At 43.1% G+C, this 22,291-nt stretch overlaps 1 protein-coding gene across 5 annotated transcripts in view; it reads right to left on the reverse strand.

The window, feature by feature from the left end:
- Positions 1 to 9,236, reverse strand: part of ANKFN1 (ankyrin repeat and fibronectin type III domain containing 1) — a 345,217-nt gene extending 335,981 nt beyond the window's left edge. For 2 of the 5 annotated variants that reach the window (XM_027624496.2, XM_027624490.1), the window contains exon 1: positions 9,081 to 9,210. Coding sequence is in view for 1 of the 5 variants with exons in the window: in XM_027624493.1 (XP_027480294.1) it covers positions 9,170 to 9,190 (21 nt within the window). In the remaining 4 variants the exon portion in view is untranslated. Of the gene's footprint in view, positions 1 to 9,059 lie in introns of all 5 variants that reach the window. The other 3 variants (XM_027624493.1, XM_027624492.1, XM_027624491.1) reach the window with 3 other exon arrangements.
- Between the last annotated feature and the right edge of the window lie 13,055 nt (positions 9,237 to 22,291).

A 22,291-nucleotide genomic window follows, 5' to 3' on the forward strand; every position in this document is an offset into this window, starting at 1 on the left:
CTTTTAGAATGACCTCTCCTCATTTTATGCATTCTTGATGGGATTGTAAATAAGACATTTGGGGGTGGCATGGACATGTGACCCACGTTAGGCCAATGAGACTGTCTCCTGGGACTTTGACTCTTAAGAGGAACTAGGATGAAAATAACGGTAGGGCTCATTCATGGTGCTGCCAACAGCCTGCTAAAGTGTCTGCTCTACAAATCAGTGTTGTTACTAGAGTCTTGCTTTTTTTGTAAGTATGCTTGTATGGCATTCTCATGGATTCTAAGAGTTGCTCCAAATTTTCTAATAAAATGTTTTATCTTAGACTAGAAAGACATATTTCTTATAGCTTGCAAACAATTATTATAGTTGATGCCATTTTTTTCTATTGAAGTCTAAAAGCTAATAAAATCTTTATTTAAAAACATTTCCTTGGGTGCCTGGGTGGCTCCGTTGGTTAGGCGACTGCCTTCGGCTCAGGTCATGATCCTGGAGTCCTGGGATCGAGTCCCACATTGGGCTTCCTGCTCAGCAGGGAGTCTGTTTCTCCCTCTGACCCTCTTCCCTCTGTGCTTTCTCTCATTCTCTCTCTCTCTCTCAAATAAATAAATAAAATCTTTAAAAAAATAAATAAAAACATTTCCTTGCTTGGTTCTCTTATTCTCTTATGTAGGTTTCATGCATTCATTTGTTATTCAATAAATGTTTTACTGAGCACATATTATGTGTCAGATATTGCCTTAGGTGTTTTCATCAAACTGGGAGCTGGAAGATGTTCTGTGTGATGTGGAGTATTATTGAGTATTTGGAAATTAGATATTTTACATATTTTGAAACTGCACTTATGTAGAGCCTGTATGTATTTATATCAACAGCTTAAATTAAGTACATAGAAAACCCCATCTAAGCTTAGGGAATTTTTTGTCAGAAAGTGGTTAGCACCTGCTTTGTACAAAGATCCACATCAAGTATTACAGGGTGGGGTACCAAAAAAAAAAAAAAAAGGTAAGGTTGTCCACCCTAAAGGCACTTAGTAGGGCCTCCTCAGATACATTTAACAGTTAACAAATAGGAACAAGTTTTATGTTGAACATCAAACCTTAAGAAAATGAGAAAAGTCAATCTGAATCCTCTGATGACACTACCACACGAGAATCTGTTGTGTTTACACCATGTTACATACTTTAATGCCTGATCTCATTTAATACTCATAGCAAACCTGTGAGGTGGGCACTATTATCATCCCATTTTAGAGATGGAAACTGAGAATGAATGCCCGAAGCTTCCCTGCATCCTTTATAATTTTTCAAGTTGCACACAAATCTCTAGTTCTAGAGGCCAAAGGAATTCCCCTATCCTCTCAAAATAGTTAACAAAACAGAACAACTTACCACCCCGACATTCAAGGAGCTAGAGTTAGAACCTATACATTCTTGCCACTGTCTCCTGCCCTCTCCTGGATTTAGAACTTTATTTTATTTAATAATTCCATCCTCACACACAGGCCATTGCAACTGTTTCAGGTCTAAACTCTGAGGGTATGAGCTTTGCCCCAAATTCATTCCAAGCCGGGAGGGGCGGGGGCAGTGTGAGCTTTGGTAGCAGACTACCAAGACTAGAATTTCAAAATAAATCAACACATATCTTCTACGGAATTCACTGCAATGGGATTTTATATTTATCATTACTTGGCTCCTAGACTCATTTAACGGAGACGGATTGGTAGCTCCCATCTCTTATAAAAGTTTCCAGAAGACAAAACATGAAAGCTCAAGTCCATTTTTTCCTAGGATTCTTTATCTTGTATGAGCATCAGTAATCAAAGTGGCATTTACTAGCTTGGCAAATGAATAAACCTTTACTTTCCCACAAGCTCAGTTGTAGGCATCAGGCTCCCTTAAAGTTTCCATAGCAAATAGCTGAGTGTGCAAAAGAAAGAGAGAAAGAGAAAGAAAAAGAAAAAAAAAAGAGAAAAAGAAAGAAAGAAAGAAAGAAAAGAGAAGAAAGAAATCTGCAAGGAAAAAAAAATCATGTAACAAGGACCACACTGATTCTACATCAGTTTTCTAGTGACTTGCAGAGTTTATAATTTTTATCATTTACCTTTCTCTCCACTACACTGATTCCTAGGGGAGGGTTCATTTTTTATTCATTCTGAAAGTTTACCATCAATCATCCTCTTAAAGAGCTTGCCAGAAACTTGGACAGAGCCTCATAATAAAATTGCAGAGACAGAGGACTAATTGATTTCTATAAATAATGTTTAGCTGTAAAGATATGAAAGGTGGTTAGAACCACACGTATTAATCTCCCTTTTGCTCCATCTGTGTCTGCAAAAGCAGACTGTACCTTGACAAAGTACCCTGACTATTTTGCCCTGCAAACACACAGCAGGAGATTAACACCAGATGGCCCACCCCTCCCATTTCCTTGCCCTGCCCTCTGCCCCGCCCCCACCTCTGCTGGCCAAATCTTCTAATTACTCCTCCCCTCTGGTCCCCACTTTAGATTCCATAATTTTAAAATTCTCTTTCCATTACCACCCCTGCACTGACAACGTGCAGAGTTAACAGCCCCCATTTCTCTCTGCCCTTCCACCTTTCTGTACAATAAACAAAAATACAACCCAAACCTCAAACACAAAAGCTTTTCATCAGACTTCGAGGCTGACAATGTTCAAGAAAAACAGTAACTACTGGTGCTAAAGAATTATTAATGTGTGTGTTTTGGAAAGAGGGGGATTAAAGAGAACTCTCGCCGGAGGACAGTCTCACGCACGACTAGCTTTAATCACATGGCACCAAAACACCCAGCAGTTACTACTTGTCAACATCATATAAAATGGGAACAAAACTATATCTGGGGAAATAAATGCTGGCTGGACAAAGATAACGCTATAAATCTCGTGTTGCTGGAGAATTGTTGAAAACTCACAGAAGCACCATCTGCTCAGGCCAACTGTGATATACTGAAATAAAAAGTGAACTAGAGATAGGGCAGGGCTGTGTGATAGATGCCCAATTCCAAATTATGAACATTAGGTGGTTACACTGCAAAGGCTGATTCATTAGGGCACCATCTAACTGGTTCAGTCAATCAGCTGGGTCCAATCCCAACTAAACGACCAAAATGTCATACTTAGCATTGAATATCATTTTTCTGGCTACAGATTAAATACAAAATGAGTGATTACTTTCAGTGGGGAGACAGGAAAATTGTCACACTAGACAGAATTCAATGAAATTGGCCCATTTCTTCTTCTTCTTCTTTCTTTCTTTCTTTTTTTTTTTTCTGGCCTGGACTGCTCCTAGATGATGGTAGATAGATATTTTCCATAAATAAGAGTGCTAGGGAGCCTTTTCAGTGAGGTAACACAAATGACTAAATTGATTCAAATAAAGTAATTTCACATCAGTCTAATGCTGATAGCATTAAACATTCTTGATGATTATCATACTTGAAATATGGTCATAATTTTAAAAGCTTTCACAGATACTTTCCTTTTCTGTAGCTTTTTATGTGAGGCAGATCAAACTTTCTCAAAGCTTTTATTTTAGGGGGAAAATGCATGCTGTGTTTCGTAATTTTAAGTCTCAGTAAAGTTAACCGCACTTGTAAAAAATCATTTATTTTTAGCGTGGGCTCCTTCTGTAGCATTCCCTTCCTCTCCACATACTGTTTAGTTGTCTGTCTTCACCCCCTTGAATTGGCCTGCTCATGTCATTTCAGCAGTTCCTTTTTAGATGGCAAACACCAAGAAGGTAGGGGCTGTTCTAGTCCCACTTGCTTTGCCGAGAGTGGCTTGGTGAAGCCTACTAGCTCTGCTACCAGCTTACAGTGTTCTGGATTTGCTGACCTTTTTGTTATACAGCCATCTCCGGCTTTTGAAAAGTTTGGGTTGTGTCACTTCACTTTTACCAAAGATCTACAATTGGTACCTGTTTCGCTAACTGAAGGAAATCCAAAGAGGATTTTTGCTTTTACCAAATGCTGAAAAGCAAAAATAGCATTCAGCGTTTGTTTTGCAGCAAGCCATCATGGAGGCTGCGTGCACGGGAGGGGAGGGGGCCCGCCAGCCAGTGGCCCCACACAGTCCCTTCCCAGGGAACAACACTAGCATCTCAGCATCAAGTGCCATGGCTCTGAACTGTGAGCAACTGTGCGTAATCTCCATTTATCTTGTATCTGTTAGCAAGATGTGTCCTAAGGTATCAGAAAAGCTTAAGAAAAATTATTTTGGGGGTCTGGGAATGCGCAAAACTTTTCCCTATAAACGAGTGGCAATTGCTTCTTTGCTTTGTGCCACTGAGGCTCATGAAAGGTTGTGGAGGAATGCTCTGCTTTCAGATAGCTGGGGAAACCTGCAGTTTCGTTAACCATTTCTGCAATGGCCCTAACCTCATCTAAGCGCCAGCGTGGAAGAAGACATAGGAAGGGAATAATTGACTGAACCTAAGAAAGTTTTCTTTCTTCTTTTACCTTTCAAAAGGTCTTGGGTAGGGAGGGCCCATGTTGGAACTGAGCCATCATGCCCTTGATCTCATAATTATTGACCTAGGCTCTAGGCAAGATAGCCCTTGAGGTATGTGAGGGGAGTTGCTTGGTCGGTGAGTTAGTGAGGGTGTCAGGGCACTGCATGGCTGGTCCAAGCACTGAGTCCATGATGTTCAAATGACTGAAGCATTTCAAGCAAGCAAAAAATGAGCACATCTGTTCATTGGATCAGTGGAAGGAGCCTACTGAGTTCTGAAACACCATGGCCGATGGGTCTGGTGAATTATTTAGCATTCCAAAAAGCTGGGGTGTTCTCCATGTAGGCTAGTTGGAAAGTTAAAAGTGCCAAGAAATACATGGTACTGTATTTATATTACCTGGAGTTGAAGAACTGTGTAACTCAGTTTCCACTGCTTACGGCAACAGCTGAAGTCTGAAACCAGTAGTCAAGAGAAATCCCTAAGGATGAAGGTCAAACTCGGATTCCACACATCTTAACAAGTGAAGCCATCACTGCTTTCTGACCAATGGGTCTACACCTATAAATGTACCCTCAAACACAAGATTAAAATCTTAAAGTAAGTAAATAATCATATGTTGGGATTGAATGCAGAGTCCTAGTAGAAGGGTCTACCTAAGTACAGCAGTGGGAACATGGAGGCCAAAGAGAATGAAGCCAATCTATAGCCTTCCTGAGTGCCAGGCAAGGAAAGAGTCCCTCACAAGTCACCATAGTCCCTATATAGTCCTAAAGTCTTGAGAAGAAAGGAGGATCCTCCAAGTAGGCCCTTAAGATTTTGAGCTGTGGTGTCTGAGAATAAGCAGGCGCAGTTTCCAGTGCTGGCGATGGTCATCTGGGGTTATAAGGTGATGTGCCCTGGGGTCTGTCTGCTCCCTGAGAGATGTCCCCCAGACAGGCCCAGTTCAGTGTACATTCAAGCTGAGGTGGTCAAATAAATCTGCCATATCTCCCTGTTCCCTGAGCCTTCAAGCTTTCTCCTCACCTCGGGTTTAGATAGCTGTCTTTTTGGTCTGAAATAGCTAAGGGCAAGGAATTAGTGTGCCTTTTCTCCCCATCCACGCCCCTTCGTCCAGAGTCCTCCTCCTCTCCCTTTGCTGCCCCACCTGAGTGACCGGTGCTCCTTTGCTGGCTCCCAGGGGCCCAAGGTCACTTGCTGTGTTATTCCATCAAGACTGTGTCTTCCCCCAAGAAAATCTCACAGTCATGCTGTTTTGGAGACGTGGAGAAGGTGTCTGCTTCCTAGATGATGATACATAAGCTAACTACAATAAAGCCATTTCAATTAAGGGAGCAGAAGGGTATAGAATGGGAATTGACAAACTGTGTAAAGAGCCAGTAAGTAAATATTTTAGCCTTTGTAGGCCATGCGGGCTCTGTTGCAACTACTCATCTCTGCTGTCCTGATGCTAAAGCAGCCAGGGTCAGTACACAAAGGAATGAATATGGCTGTGTTCCAATTAAATGTTCTTTACGAAAAGGGACAAGTTGGATCTGTCCTGTGGGGCCTCAGTTTGCTGACCCCTGGCATAGAAGAAAGAATAGTACTTGCCCCCAGTCACAGCCCTGACCTTAACCAACTGCATGACTTTAGGCAAGTCACTTCCTTCCTTTCTCACCTCTCACTCTTCCCAAAAGAAGCAGGGAGTAGAGAGGGTAACTTGTGAGACTGGCCATGTGCCTGACATCTTCAGTTGTCTTGCTCATCCATGGAGTTGTTGATAGCCAACAAAGCAAAGCCCACAATAAGGGCTATCATTTTGAGCATCTGCTATGAGATAACTTACAGACTCTCCTTTCATCTTCTCAGCTCCCCAAAGTCAGTAATCCAATCCCTCTTTAACAGATGAGGAAATAGAGATCAGGGATGTTAAATAACTTGCCCAAACGGCAGAACGACTAAGTTCAAATCCAGGTCCATCCAACCACACCCAAATTTCCCATTCATCATGTGGCCTCCCAAGTAGGCTGCTGAGTTTTCAATCCCTTCACTCTGACCATTTTTCAGATACTGTCTCTAATATACTATTCTCACCACAGTTGCTGGATTGATCAGATATTGTCCCTTCCCTGTGAAAATCTGCCCTGTGGCTTCCCATCACACTTTGGATAGAATAAAGCCATTCCAACTAAGTAAGCAGAATGGCATAGATCCCAAATCCTTCCCATGGCTTACAAGGCCCCTATGGTTTCTGCTATCTCATGCCACCCCCTCTGACCTCTCTTCTCTGCTTCACTTACTCTGTTCCAGGCCCAGACACTTTGCTTTGCCTTACACATGTCAAGCAGACTCTGACATCAAGATTCTGGGGGTCTCCAGCCTGGAATCCTATATGCTCCCCAGATGAGAATGGCTCATCCCCTCACTTAATTGATACCTCAACTTAAATGTCACCTCCTCAAAGAGAACTTTCCTGATCAATCTATCCATAAAAACACCAGCCATCACTCTATCTCCTGACATTTTTGTTTTCTTTGTAGCTCCTACCACACTAGGCAATAATCATGTTTATCTTTATTATTATTATTATTACTATTATTCTCTCTTGCTTTGTGAAGGCAAGGAGTTTACCTTGTCCATTGATAAATGGTGTCTAATCTTGTAGGCTTCCAATGACTACCCGTTAATTGTTGAGTAAATGAGACAATATATGGGAATGAAGCAACAGAGTGTGACTGGCTCAGGACTAGTTGATCATTATCTGAAGGTAGTAGCTCAAGCCCATCAGCAGTGTGAAACCTTGTCCCCAGTCCCCACGTAGGAAGGATGGCCTGCTTGCCTTTACCAGAAGAAAATCAGGGTGTTACTTCATCTCATCCTTAGAAAGTATCTAATACAGGAGAGGTGCCACAAAACTGGGAAAGATTAGTCTCATGACCGAATGTCAGAGGTCATCTAAGGTCCAGAGTTTTCCAGCTGCCAACCTCTGACCCCGTTGCTCCACCTCCTCCACTGACTGCACCATCCTTTTCTGCAGGGGCCTTTCCTGATCAAACTGCCCCCTCTGCAAAATCCTCTTCTCCTCAGGCTTGAGGGCAGCATGAAAACTTCAGGTAAGTACTTTTGTTGGAAAAACAGTATTCTTATCCAAACACTGTCACTTGATGATGAAACCAAGAGTTAAAGAACTGAAATAGCTTGGCCAAAGTCCTGCTGCTTATCAATGTCACATATGAGGCTGTAGCCTATGTTACCTGATCACGAGACTGGCCCTAGCTCCACACTCCACACAAAATGGTAGAAGCAAACATCCAACAACATCCCAGGTTGCTCATTCAAGAATCCATTCAATTCTACAAACATTGATTGAGTATCCAAAATGCGGCTGGCCCTATAATTGTTACAGTCTGGGGTGCAACAATGAAAACAGGGGAGTCCCTGTCCCCAAAGAGTTTACTGGAAATCTGAACATAGAATGAAAGAAGTAAGATTTTTTTTTTTTGGTATTGAAATGTTGATTAATAGGTGAATGCAGTAATCAATTTAGTCTCAAAGAGGTCTTTAAAGCACCTCCCACAGCTTCCTCAAACAGTTATGCTTAGGCCTCACTCTGCATATGATTTTTTAAAAAGAGAGCAAGAGAGAAGGAGGGAGGGAGGGAGGGAGGAGGGGGAGGGAGAGAGAGAAATAGAAAGAAAAGAAGGAAGGTAGGGTGAGACGGAGGAAGGAAGGAATGGAGGAAAGGAGGGAGAGAAAAGGAAAGGAAAGGAAAGCTGAAGGGTGCTCTGCCTGCTTCCTTCAATCCCTCACTTGTGTATCTCTGCTTCTCTCAAAGACCTTAAACTGGGGAGGGGGGGATGTCACTCTCCAGAAGTCCTTTCAGCATGGTCCTCACCTACTCTGAAGTCCTGGGGGGACATGGAAGAGCTGAATTATTTCTCCCACTCAGTGTCTCCTACGCAGCCCTCAGCCCAGACTTCAATGATAAACTTCTGCATTATCGTAGCAACTTTTGATAGGAGAATGAAGAAACTTCTGATTAATGCTAACCCAGTCAATAACAGACATTCCCTCCATCAGTCGATGGCACATTAGAGTTCTTCTGGAACAACCTGGGTCAGAGACAAGGATTCAAATACCCACTCAAGCTGCAAGATTAGTAGAGGGACTTACATCAGTCAGTCCCAACTGTGCCAAGCCCTGGCTCAGCCGTTCAGAGATGACCTCCTATGAGAAAAGTTCACCCTTGACTTTAGAATAAATCTTTCTTCTTCATCACCTTGACAATGAAGTCCAAAAAGAGTAAAAGGGTGAGAGAGTGAGCAAGAGTGAGCCGCAAGTGCACTGGCAGAAATAATGAGCAAGAGTTATTAACACAGAAACACACCATTCCTGATTGCCTTGTATTTATAGAAGTAAAAAAGCCAAGGATAAAAGAGAAACCAGAAAACAAGGTACATACTTGCCTCTAGAAGCTTCTCTCCTTCCATCCTTCCCCATTCTCCCACCTCCCCAAAGATAAAGATACATTTTATTATGGCCCCAAACTACTTGGGATCAAGACTTGCCAGCGTACAGAAACGAAACCAGCTTTCCCTCCGTCTGACCCAGGATGCTCACCCGCTCGCCGAGTTCACTCACCCACTCTCCTCACATTTTCCTGCCTGTTGCATGCAAAGCAATTGTCTCCAAACGCCAATTACTGATATTCAAAACTGCTGTTTTCCTACCCTGGTTAGAGACGCCTCCATGAGAGACCCAGGGTGAGCTCTTGAGTTGAAAGAGAACCTGGGGGGTGGAGGGAAACCCCTTCTCGAACCTCCACACGGTTCCCGTTGCCAAGGGAACCCTCTTTGTCCGGTGAGGCTAAGAATGGCCGCCTCTCCCACGGCCTGGCTCCAGGAGTGGCCAAATCGCTGCACAGGGTCAAGAGCAGAGGGAGGGGAAGCCTCGCACATGCTTCTCACAAAGAAATCACTTTCAAAGAATGAAAGAAATGGTGAAAACAGTTTTAGGAGGCACCCGGTGGGGAGGGAATAAGTTTATCTATGGTGCTGAGATCACATTTGAGTTGGCTTTTGTGCCCCTAAAAGGAGAAGGTTTCAAATCTGTATCACAGACGAGACAGGGTGGGTAGGACAGAGAGAGGGAATCTGGGACGGGAAGGTTGCAAAGGGTATGTCCCAGCCTCCTTCAGCAGATGTGTAACCCTGATCAGATACACAATTAATTCATTAAAATGTTTAGTTGAAGCTTTGGACTGGATTATTTTGGCTCCTGGATCGGTCAGAGGAGCTGTCTGCCTGCTTCCTAGAAGCCTGGTGGGGCCCGACCTGGAGATGGTAGTGTCATTTTGATGGTGGAGAACATTCTCACTGCATTTTAGGGACCGGGACCGGGGTTGGCTTTCCCCTTTTCAGAATAAATTCTCTTAGGGAAGATGCCCCGGGAAGGAACATTTTGTACATGCTTGTTTTGAAACCCATTTGTCAGGGGTAGACCAGATTGAATGGCAGTTTGGAAAGTTTGAATGGACCTCAGTTAGAAGTCCCAGTGCCTGGCACAGGGCAGGTGCTCACTAAAACGTCAGCTGTCTGAATGGTTGTTGAAGGACGACTTTCCAGCATCTTGTCTTTCTAGCAAGGTAGGAGGATGAATACTTACTTACCAAATGGAGCAGCCAAAGCTCGAGGATGTAGCTTACCTGAGGACCCATGACTGAATGGTAGTAGAGGAAAGACTCAAGCCCAGGACCCATTACCTCTGGCCATGATGTCTAACTGCTTTTTTTAAAATCGAGAACTTGGAGGAATTCTCTATCCAAATGTTGCTGAACAATTTTAAACAAGAAAGGCAAATAAATAAAGAAAAACAGAAATTGGACACCTCTGCATCTGGTCTGGGCTAAACATGGGGTGAAGTTATTCACACTGAATTACAGGGAAGTACCAAGAAAAATTTACACAGGCACTTGCACACTCACACACACAAACACATGCACATACATATGCATATACATATTTCCATGCAAGATGGTGAGAGTCTTATATTACTCATCTCCTAAGTCTCAGATCTGGTAACAGTTGCTCGGGGAACTTTGCATCACTATCCCCAAGCTCAGCTTCCATAGCACTTTTTTAAATGTTCTCCTCATAATACTTACCACACTGACGTAGTCATTGGTACCTGCATATATGATCATAGGGACTTCCCCTACCAGAATATCATCTCTCTGAGGGAAAGCACCATGCTCCATTCCTTCTTCTCCTTTTTTTTTTTTTGTCTCTTAAATACCTAGTAATATGCCTATTGCATAGCAGGTGCATGATATATACACTCAAGAACTGAAGAGCAAGGAGTCCATTTCTGAATGTTTTATTGAGTGTCAACTACATTAGGCCCCAAGGAGGGCTCAAAAGATGTTGACGGTATAGTATCTCCCTCTGAAATTTAAGATTTATGTAAAATGAAGGACTTGGTCCTTAAATATTACTTGAGCCAATTGCAGTAAGTGTAGCTGAGAGTACTAGAAGTAATGCATTTATTTAATGGATGAAAACCAGCTTTCTCGGTGGTTTTCTCTGTCAGACTGTGGCTATAAAATCCCAGGAGCTCCTGAGCTGCAAACAGGCCCAGGCAGGCTTGCAGGGTCTGTGCTTATTTCTTGTCAATGCCCTTGGCTTTTTCAGCCTGCCTGCTCCAGAGAAAGGGTAAGGCACATGACCTAGTGGTAGAAGGCTTGGAGATAGCTCCACCTCTGATATTATTTCTCTTTCACAAAAAGACTAATCTAAATCTATCAAAACCTACTACCAAAATACACAAATTCCAACTGGTGCATAACCACAAGAAAACAGCATTCTGGATCTTCTTATCGGTTGGGATATCTGGGCCCATGTTTCCCTTTCATCCTCTCTAGGGGATGCTGACACAGGCTGTACTTTGCACGGCTCACAGCACTAACTTGTCAACCAGGGGAAGATTCCAGCTGAAAGGATCAGGGTCCTGTCCTCACTGCACCTTCATGATGGAAACAGCAGGTGGAAACTGCTAGGTGCCAGAGTCTCTGCCAAAAAGACTAATGCTTTCAGGTCATCTGACAGACACAGATGAAGACTGAGGCCCAGAGTTACATACCAAGTGAGCAGAGGTTGGACTGGACTCCGTGCCTAGAAATGCCCCCTCATATCTTCCCAAGTGGCCTCTGACCCCAGGTCCCCTCCCCTTCAGTGGCGTGCCTCCCACTCTGACCCTCCTATCGGGTCATGTCACTCTTCAGAGTAAGATGCTGCCATGTCTGTCCACTGCCCTCAGACCAAGTCCAGTATCTCAGGCTTTCTGTCATCTGCCCTTCCCAGCTCTGTCTCAGAGACTCTACTCCCTCACCCAATGTCTCACGTCTTCTTTGAAATACTCAGGTCACCTCATTTCACCACATTCTTCCTCTTGCATTTTACTCTGCTGGGAATGTAAGGCAAGCAAAGGCAATGTCACAGATGGCACCCCAAGTCAACTTGCCAGACCTCTGGATGCCAGGGAGCTGTGAGTTAGGTGCTGGGGAAGGAGGGTTTTGGAAAGATGCTTATTTGGAATTATGCTATGCTTCACGGGGAGGAAGGAGTAGTATCTTATACTTAGCATTCATCATGAGGGGCTGTGCATTTTGAGGAGAGAGTGGACAAAGAAGAGGGAGGAGGAGGAGAAGGAAGGGGGAAGGAATTAGAATTCAGGAACACTTACCACTCAAGTGCATTCATACTTTCTGGTCACCCACTAACTTCTGTTTGAACTAATACCATTATCATACATTACAGTCTCAAAGTTAAATGCCTACAGAGGCCAAATAAGTGAGGTAAATGAGGGCAGTAGGCCTTGTGTCAGGTAACAGGGAGTGGTGGAAACTGTGGTAAAACAGAGACCAAATGCTATATGTAAAGGGAACAATAGTAACTCCAGCCACTTCCCGACGTGTAGGATTGCAGCCCAGGATTGTCAGAGTTTTTCACTTTTAAAGGAAAGCTGAAAATGTGAAAATGTATGAAATTTCCCAATTTAAAAATGTTGATTCAAAATGTTAACAAACACTGTGTAGGACAAACAAAATATATCTAGTTCATGCGCTGCCATGTTGTGACTTTTGCCCTACATGGAACTTTCCAGAGTGTGAGCATAGGCATCGGTAGGCGAGGGCGTATAGTTGTTGTCAATAATCCAGATCACAAAACATTATGTGAGAACATCCAGGAGGTAACAAGGTAGAGACATAAGTGATCTAAACATGTTACTTCATGAAGTAGAGGGTGCTAACATGATCGGATATAAAAGAACGGTAAAAAAAAAATTATGGAAAACCTACCTCTTTCTCAGGAGTTGTGGCTTTGTTTGAAGTGGTGATGGGACTGGTCAGTGCTCCCCTCCAACTCTGAGAGCTGGACAGCTCCAGAGGCCATCCTCCCTAATCCTTCCATGGCACAGGAAGGCTGGGCTTGCGGACTGGTGGGTAAAGGGTAGGGGTGTGTGTGTGTGTCACTGTGGCAAACAGAATGCCATGCCAGGTGTAGACATGTGCATGACTCATTGCAGGTCCTTTTTGGGTCACTGGCCTCAAGCATCCTTTTTTCCAGCTCTTAGCCAGCATAAACTCAAGGCATCACATCTGGGGAGGGGCTGGCAATGGTAAGACCCCCCTCTTCAGGGAAGACCTTTCCTCACCCGTGAACACCTGTAGAGGCACTGGCATGATGGCCTGTGGCCCAGCTGTTCACAATGGCTGCCCTGCTTCTCGCTCTCTCTGCTTAACCCTGAGGAGAAAACCACCCCTGACCTTCGAATCCCTTTACATCACCACCAGTCTCCTATCTCAGGGCTACAATCACGTGCCCCTCCTTCTCAAGAATTAGCCTTCTGTATCCCTTTTAGCTCTTCTCTTCCCTTTGGTTATGATTCAAATCTCACCAATTATTTTTCTACAAAGGATACCATTTCCTCTTTCTATAGCCACCAACCTTATCCAGGTGCTCGACATTCCAAATTCCTGTTGCTATTTGTGGCCTCTGAGGAAGGTTTTCCTTGCCTCCAGACTCTCCCCACCTGCCCTAAGCACCATTTCCATCATGTCATCCCCTTCCCTATTATTTATTATCTTAAATTAAAATACACAAACATGACCTTAAAAGACGTTCCCCCCACTGCCTCTGTGTAGAGCCTATCCAATTACCTTCAGGCAATGGAAAGAGCATGAATTTTGGAATCACACAGACCCAAGTTCACATCCTGGCTTTGCCATTTACTCCCTGTGGGACCTGAACAAATTATGTAAACTCTCCTGCCTTCAGTTTCCTCATCTTAAAATTGGGATAAATAATACCTACCTTGCACCATTGTTGCAAGAATTATATAAGCTAATGTAGGCTATTCCCTTGCATGTGTACTCAAAAATGGTAGCGGCCATTAGTACTATTCTCCACGAATGTAGTATTAGAGGGGGAAAGTAGGAGGGTGTTTGCACCTGTCAGCGAGATGACAGATATGTCAAAAGAATCTGAATCAAATAAATAAGTTATGGAAATGCACACAGCCCTATGTGTTCTGTCTGCTACAGTGCAGAAGACAATTAAAAAAAAATTATCAAGAGAGAAAATGGAAAGATAGTGCCACTAAGTCCCAACAATTTTGTGCCCTGAACATCTTAGCTATGTCCCCTATGTTCTCCAACACAAACGTGTGGCTTCAATCCACGAAAGCCCCTGCAAGTCCCCTGGAAACAAACGGATCGTGCCCAACCTTATGGATTTCACATGCGGTGTGCACGGCCTGTGGTCGCCGTCTGCCTTCATAGTGCCATTAAATGTGGAGGATACCTGCGAGTCATCGGAGGTCAGACAAACCAAAATGTGAATCCTGACTCTATCAAGGTCCTAGCTGTGGAACTGTGCGCAGGATACCTGATCTCTTCAGGCCTCAATCCTTTACCCATAAAATTAAGAGAACCATGCTATCTGTGTAGGGAGCTGATTAGATCAGCGGCTCTTCCAAAGGTCCTCACCTATTTTAACTGTGTGATATATGTTTCCCTCTTATTCTCTTGAGTGGACCCAATGTTCACATCCTTTAAGAAATTCCCTTAATCAAGTCCTTCTGATGCTAACTACTGCTTTTCTCTATCCTCTCAGCAAATGGAACCTTAAAATTTATAGTTATAAAGATGAGTTTTTGAGGGAGATGGACTTGGTTTTTAATTCTGGTTTTACTACTAACTAGCTCTGTTACCTGGACAAGTCTCAGTTTCTTTTCCTGTAAGACAGAAATAATAACTTTCCCTCCTTTAGAGGACCCCTGTAAAAATTTAATGAGGTAGTGTTCAGAAGATGATCTAACCAAGAGAAAGCATCCAACAGAGGTTAGCTGCTCTTATTAAGGTGGAAACTACCAGAAGTGGTAACGAGCAGGATGGGATTTGGGTACCATCTTGACACAAATAAGTTATATGATTTTGGTCCATTCATATAACCTGTTTCCATATCTATAAAATGGAAGTCATATCTCGAGAATTTCATAAAGATGAAATAATGTCATAGATCTGAAGTCTCTTTAAAAAATGAAAAACACCAGTTTTACACATCTGCTGGCAAGCAAAGTTATTTGTTTTCAACTTCTCTTGTGTGTGTGTGTGTGTGTGTGTGTGTGTGTGTGTGTGTGTGTGTGTCTGGAAGCTCCTCGAAGGTAGGGAGGAATGCTTCTACTTATTTTGTACCCATCCCATGTTGCCTGCTCACTACCCAGTCAGTGCCTGTTCCTCACCCATGCCTGCCTTGTAGAACAGACTCAAATAAAAGCACCAGCCCCTTATGTGTGGGCAGCATCTCTGCCAAGGCAAAGATTCAGCTCCTAGGTCTGAGGGCTTGAGCTGCCCCAAGGAGAGGGGAAAGATTAAGCATCTGTAATAAACGTTCTCCAGGCAGGGAGGGAAAAATCACCTAACACTCTTGTGGCTTTAAAAAAAAAAAAAGAGTAAGAGAGAAGAAGGAGGAAAAAGAAAATGCTGAGCTTTAAACAAGTGGCCGGGCTGTTTGTCATCTGTAAAATGAGGCGATGGAAAAGCACAGAAGGGCAGTGGTCACTGGGTCTGCTTCAGGGATACGTGCCTCAGATGTCCGCTCCAGTGCTCCCGGGCTGCCCATCTGCAATTTCTTTTTCTTTAACAAAAACCGAGAATTCTCACTGGGCTGAAGTTCCCACCTGGCTCAGGAGTTTTCAGACCTGGCCTAGGTGGTCTCTAAGTAAATATTTTCATCCTCACTCACTCACCTCTTCCTGAGGAAAAAAAAATCATCTCTTTGCTCAGCTAGAGAAGAAAGCACCCAAACCAAACAGCAGATTATTTGCACCATTGGAACCCTCATTCCAGGGACTCCCGGGAGGGCATGTGGTTTAAATCAGAGTGTCCGGGCTACTTGTCCATCTTCTCGATGAACCTGGTTAACATGAACCCAGAGAGAAAGCTGGGATGCATGCCAGAGCACTTTAGGCCTATATGGGTTGGCTCGGGGATTCTCACCACCACCCAGTAATTCTAGAAATCCACCTGCAGGCAAAACATTAAGAAACGGTCTAACCTAAAGTGGAAACAATAATGCATCCTTGACTGTACATAAAGATTGAGTCCTTTGTGGTTTCTCCATAGCTAGTAGATTCAGTGGAAATACTCTTGCTTAGAGCTAATTTCAGGGGCTCTTTTATTCCTGCATTCATTTTGTTTTAGCTTAGTAGTAGTAATAGGAGGAGGAGGAGGAGGAGGAGGAGGAGGAGGAGGAGGAGGAGGAGGAGGAGGAGGAGTTGTTGTTGTTTTCCCTCCAGAAATCATTTCAGGTGTTCCTCTATTTGTGCCAGGCATGGTGCTAGGCTGTAGGGTTCTAAAGATGTGCAAAACACAACTTCCGCCCTCCAACTCACAGCTCTTGTAATGAAGATAAAAGTTCAGACATATAACTATTAAAATATTAGTTTCCTAGGATTATTGTAGCAAATTACCAGAAACTGGGTGATTTAAAACAACAGAAATTTTTTCTCTCACAGTTCTGGAGGCCAGAAGACTGAAAGGCAGGTATCAGTAAAGTTGGTTCCTTGTGAGGCTTTGAAGGAGCATCTATTCCTTGCCTCTCTCCTAGCTTCTGGTGGCCACTGGAAATCTATGGTGGTCCTTGGCTCATAGCTGCAGAGCTCCATTCTGTGCCTGCGTCTTCACATGGCCTTCCCGCTGCGTCTCTGTGTCAAATTTCCTCTCCTTTCTAAATCCACCGGATCGGGGGCCCACTCTAAAACCAGGATGACCTCATCCTGAGATCCTCAACTAAATTACATCTGCAAAGACCCTATTTCCAAACAAAGTCACGTTCATAGGTACTGGGGGTTAGGACTTAAACATATCTTTTTGGGGACACACTTCAATCAGCTACAAAGACCATACGTGGTAAGTGCTATAAATATAGAGGTGAGCACGGGACATGAGTGCAACAGAAAGGAGCATGATCTAATACAGCTGTGGGAGCATCAGGGAGACTTTCTGGAGGAGGTGATTCCCAAGGGGAGTTTCAAGGACAGTTTGGAATCCTGCCTACAGGAAGAGCTACTTGTGTGAAGGCCTGGAGGTCTGTAAGTATCATGAAGGGGATGACTCTATGTTTGGCATTTGAATGTTGATGGGCTCCTTTGGCATTTGAATGTTGATGGATCCCTTTGCTGCTTATCCCTCCTCTCCACCACTATCTGTGTGACCTAAGAAGGAAGATCAGTGTGCAGAGGTGCATTGGCTGGAATTTCAATGGTACAGTCTCTAGCCCACAGTGCAGAGAGCTCCTCACCTTGGCCCCACATCCTAACAACAAAAAAAGCCCAAAGCCACCTCCACCTTAGCCTCTTTTGCTCTCCTTCTCATCTTCAGACTCTTGTGTGTCATATTCTCTCCCTGGGAATCCCAGCTTGTCATGCCAAGTAAACATTCATTCATACTCATGGTGGGTGTCATCTGTTTCAACATCTAAATGCATTCCAGGGTGGCTGATCAGAGCCTGCCTCTGGGCAGGCTGATCAAACAGAAGAAATGGTGGGAATGGGGAATCACATGGAGTTTGTAGGAATGGGGTAGGTGGAGCATAAGCAGGGTGGAGGGGAAGTAACTTCATGCTGGAGAGGGAGACAAGAGACAGATCACAGAGAGTCTGAGAAAGCAGCTGTGCTACTTCAGTGAAACACAAACTGGATAAAGCATGTCAAAGCCAAATAGCTCTTGTCCACTGGTGAAAACCAGCGAGAATATGCTGTTTGGGGACCATCCTGACTCACAAGGAGTTAAGCTGTCAGCCTCAGAAGATAAAGGTTAGGATGGATGGGCAAATGGAAAACCTGAAGGACAGAGAGCCTTCCTGAGGTGTGGCTGGCTGTCTTTAAAGGCAGAATTTTCTAGGGTCTAAATTTCATTCTGGAAACCTGTCTGCAGGTGGTTTAAGCTTTCAGGCATAAGGCACAAATGAGTAAGGTTCTTATGCAGTGTCCTTTGCGTCCATTACTGGTTTATAAAGGCTATGTGCTTCCAAAAGCATCTCCCATTTGGCCAGAGGAATGATTTACTCTTCACAGAGTGAACTTGGCCAACAGCTAACCTTTGATGTAAGCTATAAGGGGCAACCTGGTAAGGATATTTTCAACTTGTCATTTCCATCCAGTCAATGGAATTATCAGAGCTGCATCTGTGTTGCATTTTTTTAACTCCTATGAAATTGCCTAGACCATAAAATTAGACCCAGCAACACCCTGGTTATAAAGAAATGGGGAGACATGGGGTTGGTCATGCTTTTCGGATAAGGACATCAGAGCTTTCTTTGGTAAGAAGCAGTTCATAAATTTGTGGACATTAACTACCTCTACCCTGAGTGCTATGCCTAAACGGATATCACAGCACAGGGGTGGGGACTTGGTGGAGAAATACAAAGTGCATTGGAACTATTTACTCAAAGAAAGCTTCTCCCCCACCACACCCTGATAAATGTTTTTCAAATGGTGCTTTATCCAAAATAGCCCACCACTCCAAGAATACTATATGGCTGACTCAGAAGGCCACATCTCATGCATTCTTGTTGCCATTCCAAACTCATTATTTATGTGTGGCTTTGGATGGTCTTCAGAAGATTTGCTGAAGTATTCACACCAATTCAATCTAAAACTTCACTCTTTTGCGGGACCATTCTTTCTGTGACAGCCTTGGCATCCCAGGTCATCTTAGAATAAAACATCAGGCACATGATCTCCCAAAGGAAAAAAAATGGAGGCAAAATAGCCAGCATCCCCCAATCTTCAACTACTCCTCCTTAAAGACCCTATGCTATTCCATATTAGAGGCTTGGAAAACAACCACATGACTGTCAGCAAACTGCAGGAATTGTACTGGCAAGTTTGGCTTGCGGTGGCTCTGTCTACAGATTGTGTTTCTTGTCTGCCTGCCAAGACCCAATGTCCCTGATAAATGTAGCACTCAGAGATGGTCTGCAAGAGAGGTAGATTGTACCATTCAAACCAACTCTCTGGAGAAGATCAGTGAGGCCAGATCTAGAAATAAAGCAAAGATGGTAGATGGAAAATTAGAAAATCAAGAGGATCACTTTGGAAAATCAGGGGCATATCAGTGTGTGATCATTACTTGCACAACCACAATAGGTAATCTGATACTAGGGATTATGGAGATACGAAAAAAAAATACATCACGTGACCTTTACCCTCAAGCTTTCAGTCAATGTGGGTAGCTAATGGACATCATATGTTGGAGCATAGGGTGACAACATAATTTAATAAATAGGGACGATAAAGGGTTATAGCTGTAATATATTAATGGTGAGAATAAGGGAAGAGGTAACTTACAATATGAAATAGCTAGAGAATATACAAAATTTTATTTAATATCTTTTATAGCACTTACTAGTTCTGAGTGCTCAAATGATACTAACTCATTTAATCCTCCTCACCATCCTATGATGTAAGTACTGTTAGCATACTCTCTTTAGATGAGGAAACTGACACAGAAAGGTTAAGTAGCTTGTCCAAGGTCACACAGCTATTAAGTAGCAGAGCTGGGATTCAAAACCTCCATCACAGGAGGAAAAAGAACTTAGACTGGACTTTGAAAGTAGGCTAGGATTTGGAAGGCAAGAAGTTAAGAAGGCCTTCCAGCTGAATGGAAATGGCAGGCCATTCCAGCAAGGGAGATGAAAGACTCATTCTTGTTTCTGGATGGCTGGTCTTACAGTAAAATTCAGGAGAAGTTAGAAAGGGAGAGAAACAAGCTGAAAGTGCAATGATTTGGTCAATGCCTGGCTTAGGTTGTGACTGTGAAAAATGGAAATGAATCGATGAATTCAAAAGAACCTATAAATGATAAACTGACATGAGTTGATAAGTGGATATGAGAGAAAAAGATGTGGAAAGTCAAAGACTTCTCTCAAGTGTTGACCTAAAAAATGGTGGTACCAAATGGTGGTACCATTAATAGAATAAGGGAAGCCAAGATGAAATATGGGTTTTAAAAGATCAGTTATGTTTTAGACATTTTGTTTTGAGATGACTGCTGGACTTCTAAATGCACATGTCTATCGAGCAATTGCTTAAGTGGGACTTGAGCTTAGGAAAGTGATCAGGCTTGGGTTCATAGACTTAGGAACCATTAATGCAGAGGTGGGTACATACAAGTACTCCAAGGGAAGAAGAATACAAGAGCAGAAGTGAAGGACTGAACTCTGTCCCAATCCAGTTGCCAGAGGAAGTGAATTAAATAATAATGAAATAGATAAAGGGGAGTAAAAAGGAAAGTTACAAAACAAGGATAATGTACCACTGTGGAAATCAAGAGAAGACATTATAAGAGAAGGTGATAGTAATGTGTAATGTTGCAATGAGGTAATGGAGTATGGAGAGTGAGACAAGAAAAAAAAAAAAAAACATGGTGACTTCTGAGCAGCCAGTATAAATGGGGTGGTCCCTTTCTTCCTTCTCTAGGCTGAGTGTTGCTTGTTCTGTCAACATTTCCTGATACAGGATGATTTTAAACCTTTCATCCTCAGCAACACAGCATAATGAGAAGAAGATGGCATGGACTCAAATTCAAAGGCTCTGCTGATAACACAAATTTGGCAGCAAACAGAGCAGTTCATAGCCAAGAGTAGAGCCCTGGTTTCCCATGCTACAAAATTTCCTCCAGGATGTCACAGTCTTTGAGCACAGTTATTTAAGCCATTGTGAATCCACTGTGGAGACTGTTGAATGTCTGGCTGAAATTAGTAAGTACTCTCTCTTTTTTTTTTTAAGCTATTTATTTTATTTATTTTTTTATTTAGTTCTTTATACACTTTCAGTACTTCCCTATTTTTTAATTTTTTTATTGTTATGTTAATCACCATACATTACATCATTAGTTTTTGATGTAGGGTTCCATGATTCATTGTTTGTGCATAACACCCAGTGCTCCATGCAGAACGTGCCCTCTTTAATACCCATCACCAGGCTAACCCATCCCCCCACCCCCCTCCCCTCTAGAACCCTCAGTTTGTTTTTCAGAGTCCATTGTCTCTCATGGTTCAACTCCCCCTCCGACTTACTCCCCTTCATTCTTCCCCTCCAGGTATCTTCTTCTTCTTTTTCTTTTTTCTTAACATATGTTGCATTATTTGTTTCAGAAGTACAGATCTGTGATTCAACGGTCTTGCACAATTCACAGTGCTCACCATAGCATATTCCTTACCCAATGTCTATCACCCAGCCACCCCATCCCTCCCACCCCCCACCACTCCAGCAACACTCAGTTTGTTTCCTGAGATTAAGAATTCCGCATATCAGTGAGGTCATATGAAACATGTCTTTCTCTGATTGACTTATTTCACTCAGCATAACACCCTCCAGTTCCATCCACGTCGTTGCAAATGGCAAGATTTCATTCCTTTTGATGGCTCCATAATATTCCATTGTGTATATATACCACTTCTTCTTTATCCATTCATCTGTCGATGGACATCTTGGCTCTTTCCACAGTTTGGTATTGTGGACATTGCTGCTATAAACATCGGGGTGCACGTACCCCTTTGGATCCCTACATTTGTATCTTTGTGGTAAATACCCAGTAGTGCAATTGCTGGATTGTATGGTAGCTCTATTTTCAACTGTTTGAGGAACCTCCATACTGTTTTCCGGAGGGGTTGCACCAGCTTGCATTCGCACCAAAAGTGTAGGAGGGTTCCCCTTTCTCCGCATCCCCACCAACATCTGTTGCTTCCCGACTTGTTAATTTTAGCCATTCTGACTGGTGTGAGGTGCTATATCATTGAGATTTTGATTTGGATTTCCCTGATGCCGAGCGATGTTGAACACTTTTTCATGTGTCTGTTGGCCATTTGGATGTCTTCTTTGGAAAAATGTTCATGTCTTCTGCCCATTTCTTGATTGGATTATTTGTTCTTTGGGTGTTGAGTTTGATAAGTTCTTTATACATTTTGGCTACCAGCCCTTTATCTGATATGTCATTTGCAAATATTTTCTCCCATTCTGTCAGTTGTCTTTTGGTTTTGTGGACTGTTTCTTTTGCTGTGCAAAAGCTTTTTATCTTGATGAAGTCCCAATAGTTCATTTATGCCCTTGCTTCCCTTGCCTTTGGCGATGTTTCTAGGAAGAAGCTGCTGCGGCTGAGGTCGAAGAGGTTGCTGCCTGTGTTCTCCTTTAGGATTTGGGTGGACTCCTGTCTCACGTTTAGGTCTTTCAACCATTTGGAGACTATTTTTGTGTGGTGTAAGGAAATGGTCCAGTTTCATTCTTCTGCA

The sequence above is a fragment of the Zalophus californianus genome, chromosome 16 (genome assembly GCF_009762305.2).
Source record: "Zalophus californianus isolate mZalCal1 chromosome 16, mZalCal1.pri.v2, whole genome shotgun sequence".
In the NCBI taxonomy this organism is placed as follows: Eukaryota; Metazoa; Chordata; class Mammalia; order Carnivora; family Otariidae; genus Zalophus; species Zalophus californianus.